Genomic DNA, 5,533 nt, shown 5'->3' on the forward strand with positions numbered 1-5,533 from the left:
CTTATATGGGTCACAGACACAATGGGCCTTCTATGGGCCGTATCATCAATGGGCCTTCTACGGGTCGTATGATTGGTTGGCCAAACATGGGCCAATAACAGACCACATTATGGCCGTAAATCGGCTAGAGTTGAAATCATTCATGGGCCAACCATAATGGGCCATATTTTGATGACGCTATGAAAATGGCCCAACATATTAACGGGCCACAAACGGGCCGACTGTAACCACGGGCTGAATTTGGCCCACAAGCAGAAAATGACACTAATGGGTCGTAAGTAAACAAATGTGGAAATGAGCCCAAGAATAAATGGGCCCCGAGAAGGCCGAAAGATAACATGGGCTGGAAATGGCCCAACGGAATAATGAGCTATTAATGGGCATAAAGTGATACACTGTTCATTACGGGCCAGTTTCACCATGTGCCGTTAATGGGTATAAAGTGATACATTGTTCATTACGGGCCAGTTTTACCACGGGTCGTTAATGGGCCAAGAGTAATAAGGGCCTCATATGGGCTGAAAGACATCATGGACCATACATGGGCCGGAAGTTAAAATGGGCTGAAATTATATTGGACGGCCCAGATGACGCTACTGGGCCTAATTTGGATAGGCCGTAAACGGGCCCTGGGTTAGCGGGTTGTAAATGGGCTATATGCGAACATGCCATTAATAGGCTTGCCGTGGGCCAGCCCGCCACCTTTTAACCAAGTCAAACGGGCCGGCCTTTTCACAGGAATGGGCCTCTGTTGGGCCATGCCACATGTTGATGTATCATAGGCGCTTTGGGTCCAATGAGTGGATGACATCTGTCCCAACGGTGAGACGACACGTGTTTCCTCCAGCCAATGATAATTTTACACGTGGAAAATCCCCATTGGCCAGGGTTGTTAACAGGTTATCAGATCCAAAACCGGACCCAATAGCTTAACGGCGTTCTGTTACGGTGGATGCCACGTGTCGGTCACCCTTGACGAAAGCACTTCTGTGACGCGCGATTTATCTTCATGGAAGTGGACACTTCCGTGATTATAATTTTGGTAATGGCATGGAACACTTCTACGACAGCACAGGTATGACTATCTTGATTCTGTCATAAATTTTTCATGGATATACATGCATGACAGAAAACGTGACCTACTGTGACAAACACGTATCATCACGGAAATGTACTTTTTTGTAGTGTCCATAGATAATGGGAAGTACTAAGGAGTACGTTGCAACAGTAATAATCATTCCAGTACAAAGGACAGTTGTAGTTTTCACTAGGAACTGAACTCCGACAGTGGTCGGACACCACCTAGGAAGCAAAAGCAGAGGCTGTTTCTTGCTCTCACTCATCCACATGAATGGTAACTGGCCCGGTAATCTTGAAATCGACAGATCATAGTTTTTGAGGTGCTACAATTCACTGGGACCTGCAGATCAAGACTGTTTGTTGGGTATGTGGATATTAGGGAGCAGATGATTTGTTGTCAGTAGTGATGCACATCCCTGATGCGTCGAGAGTGTAACCAAGTAGATCATGGGCTGGCTAGCTATGCTAGATCTCATGGATTTTTTTTATATTAGACGGGAGGGTCCATGGCCTACTTCAGTACGTCATTTGTATGGACAATGATGCGATTAATGAAAAATCTTTTAGGAAATCCAGAAGGAAAGATTTTAGTTAGGCGTGCAACAGTTGATCAACCAAGACTTAGATATGAACCTTGTCAGAGGGTTATTTATCAATAAACTGGCACTACGCCTAAATGTTGTATCAAAGCATAGCGATGCGTTAACAAAGCTGCAAGCTAAATTTGTTTATGCTTGTTGTGCACCATAGGTCCTAGAATATATATAATATATAATTATATATATGAAATCCACTGTATGTTGTATACACAGACCTGCTTTTCAAAAGAGCACAACAATATCTAAGGGCGATTAATTTCCCACTATTTGTGTATATGTATAGGAAGCCTGAAAAAATCCGACTTCAATTTTTCGAAAACTTTCTTATTGAGTAAAGTTCAGAGCAAGTGTTACAACCAAGTCCTTTAGCTATTCCAGCAATATCCACTACTGGAGCACCAAAGAGACCACCAAAGAGACGGGGCTTGTTGCTTCCTGATCTGATGCCTAGGGAAACCCCCCCATAATTTCGTTGGTAATGACTCACTATGGAATCACGAATTGATTCTGAAAGTGAAAAGTAGTACACAAAGCAACTGATGAAGGCATGCAGCTGTCTCCTCAAAGCGCCACCACCCCTCGCACTGGAGCGCAGCCAACCATTGACGCTGAACCAGATTTTGAGCTCAGTCACCAGCTGACCACCACAGCCACCCCGGATCCGTGGGTTGAAGTGGGGGATCTCCGTCGTGACTTTCCCATGTCTATGTCCATAGCGAACTACATCAAGCGGAGGCAACGGGTATATGTGGCGACGACTAGCTCCACGCCGACAAAGAACAACATCACACCGAGCAGCGTCAAGCTTAGTACCGTAAACTACAATATCATGATGTGAAATGTTAAAACCACTTCCATTTTCAAAATATGTATACAACTACGTGTTAATGTTTACCATCAATAGGTGATGGAAAGAGTCAAAATTGTAAAATCAAAACAGGAAAACTTCCCCCGGATGCTGAACAAATCAGTCCTTCATACCAAGGCATGCTCAGTTTCATTCGAGAATAGTTTCCATCAATGCTCATATGCACTTACGGATAATAGAAACCAAAAAGAGATTAAGGGTGTCGATTCAATGATACAGACCAAAAGGGCAGACCAAATAGTACAATACTCCATCCTTATATATACTGGCCAAAAGGCAACTTCAAACAATTTACACTACAGCAACCCATGTTGACTGTGAATGCATACCAAACAGTACAAATTCCACTCTAATATGCATTGAACAGGAAAGGAATTTCCAACCATGTACTGCTGGACATAATTATTTGTTATATTTACAACATTTTTTGTTTGCTCATTACAAAATAAGGCAAATCCGACCAAATGTGTTGGTATGGTAGGAAAATTTTCAAGAGCCGAGATTCGCAATGCTACACAACTAAAAGTATTAACCTTACAACTGTGATCCTAGATTGCAAATAAGCATACTTGACAAGAACTATTTAAAACTACATCCTAGTTCTAAATTTGTAGCAGTGCTTTCTTGATATCTTAGGGTCTGCGACTAAAATCAGCTGTGCCTATTTAATCAACCATGAGAAAGTTTATGATCTTAAACAGCAATAGCAATCATGGTCAATCTGAATCGTGGACATTGCAAAATCTGGCAGTATCTTGTATCACAATGGCATATGCAAGCATTGAAAAAGATAGAACTGCGAGCATCACAATACCTGGGACAATCATTTCTTCAGAAAAGTACCCATCAAAGTAGTCATCGATAATTCCTTCCAATGTCATGTTATACCATCAAGAGCTATCTTGATATCTTAGGGTCTGCAACCCCAAAGCAAGATAAACGTAGAACAAACTGTCCTGGTAGGTGTACCCAAATGTGTTCTTTTCTGCCATCAATAGAAGTAAGAGACCAGCAAAGAATTTTAGAGCAATAGTTGCTATAAGAAAAGTTAAAAATGTCCAAGCATAAAAATTTGTCTACTACATCACAGTAACACGAGAATATTGACCAAGACTTTTACAATAACATGCAATGTTTTTGGAACCATTTAGTAGTAGGTTTTGGTTCTAGTAGTAGGCATTTGAGTTGAAGTACACCAAATTTACATCAGATGTTTTTCAAAGAGACAAATAACATCCAACAACAACTACTTAATATAACAAAAGGATAATAATTTTCCATGACAATGAACAGCACTGTGTACCTTCTTTGTATGTGCTCTTTCCATTTTTAGAGGAAAATGCTAACAATACTTCAAGATTTTTATCACCACTTTTCTGAGGCCAAAGAATCTGGACATCCACTTATCTTCTAATGCACCTTTAGAAGTAAGTAGACTATCATAATACCATTCTCTGTGAGCTCCAACAGCAGCAACATCTTGTTTCCAACCATGAAAAAAGACGCCCCAATAACACCTAGAACAAAAATAAAAGAACCCCAATAACAATACAGATCTTTTTTGCTGAAGACAATCTCACCATACAAAATCTAAGGAGTTTTATTAAAACTCAGCGAGATGCCTTTCCCCAAAATAATAGTATTTCATATGAAAAGACACATAACTAACAATATACAATGATTTGCATTTGCTAACTACTATAATAAGTTGTTTGCAATGTTTAATACCATGTTTAGAAGGGGAAAATTGTGCCATCTTACAGAGTGCAATCCAGTATGTTCAGAAGGCAAAAGCAAAGACATAAAAACTACTAATGCATATGTTTGAAAAGTGAGTTCCTAATAATATGAGAACATTGTTGGACTTCCAATCAAAGCAATTCATAGGATCGACTATTACAAAGATTTCAGTAAACATTCTCATTATCTTTGATTGATTACAAACAGATTTCTGCCTATTGCACAAAGCCCATGCTTATAATCTGATGGGAAATATTAAAAACAAGTGAACATATTAGGAAAGCATCTACTGACCTCCATCCATTACACCATGTAAGTTGGTTCCCTTGGAGTTCAGGTAATACATAGACAACAAAATCAATTGAATAGAGAAAGCAATCTGCACTATACTAGTAGCTAAGCGAGACCTACAGGAGCAGAGGTGCATGGTTTGATCAAGGAATTGGGAATCAGTTTAAAAAAGGAAGGGGGAGAGGCTTGGGTTGAAGGGATCTCACCAAGATGTAGCCATGGAGGGGGGACGACTGGAGGAAGCAGTTGCAGCCTTGGGGCAGCGCACGCATGGCACCATCCTGTCATCGCGAGCAGTAGTGTTTCCGTTCTTTCCCCAGCCTCCGTCACACTCATGGCTCTGAGCCACCGCCGCCGTCATTGCGCTCGTGGCTCCGACGAAGCCCTACCCAAAACCCTAGCCATGGGCGAGCGGGCGGTAGAGGATGGGAGCGGAGAATATCGCTGGAGGGAAGGGAGGCGCGAACCGTGGGGAGCTCGGGGCGTGCTGCGCGGCGCTGGAGGTCGCTGGAAGCGGACGGCGTGGGTGGCGGCGGCGGTGACTTAATGTGCGAGAGGGAGAGGAGGTGAGCCCGTGCTCCTTTTGTGGTCACGTTTTTTTCCTTTACACAAATCTGCTCGGACCGCGGGTTGAATGCTTCAAACGGCAGGGTGTTTTGTGCAAAAACGAAGCGTTTTCTCAGATCCACATAAACAGGGAACGCGGATTGATTTCCTGTAAACCGAGGGGCTTTTTTGCAAAACAACCGCGACGGACGACCAGAAGCAATAGCTGGTTTATTATTAGGTAAAGATATGTTTGATTCCTTGCAATAGTTTTGCGATATAAAGATGGTGATATTAGAGTCATGCTAGTAGGTAGTTGTGGATTGTAGAAATACTTGTGTTGAAGTTTGAGATTCCTGTAGCATACATGTATGGTGAACCGTTATGTAACGAAGTTGGAGCATAAGGT

The 5,533-nt window shown here is 42.1% G+C and overlaps 2 protein-coding genes across 2 annotated transcripts; both read right to left on the minus strand.

Annotated features, from left to right (window-relative positions):
- Positions 1–1,957: 1,957 nt before the first annotated feature.
- LOC125543352 lies at positions 1,958–3,844 on the minus strand. Its single transcript, XM_048706668.1, has 2 exons — positions 3,362–3,844; positions 1,958–2,498 (listed from the first exon to the last, which is right to left on the minus strand). Exons 1-2 carry the CDS (start codon positions 3,426–3,428, stop codon positions 1,984–1,986), a joined length of 582 nt encoding a protein of 193 aa, XP_048562625.1. The 5' UTR covers positions 3,429–3,844; the 3' UTR covers positions 1,958–1,983.
- A 6-nt stretch (positions 3,845–3,850) lies between these two features.
- LOC125543353 lies at positions 3,851–5,165 on the minus strand. The gene is made up of 3 exons (XM_048706669.1): positions 4,785–5,165; positions 4,582–4,694; positions 3,851–4,064 (listed from the first exon to the last, which is right to left on the minus strand). Exons 1-3 carry the CDS (start codon positions 4,937–4,939, stop codon positions 3,958–3,960), a joined length of 375 nt encoding a protein of 124 aa, XP_048562626.1. The 5' UTR covers positions 4,940–5,165; the 3' UTR covers positions 3,851–3,957.
- Positions 5,166–5,533: the final 368 nt, after the last annotated feature.

Source organism: Triticum urartu, chromosome 3 (assembly GCF_003073215.2).
Source record: "Triticum urartu cultivar G1812 chromosome 3, Tu2.1, whole genome shotgun sequence".
NCBI lineage: Eukaryota > Viridiplantae > Streptophyta > Magnoliopsida > Poales > Poaceae > Triticum > Triticum urartu.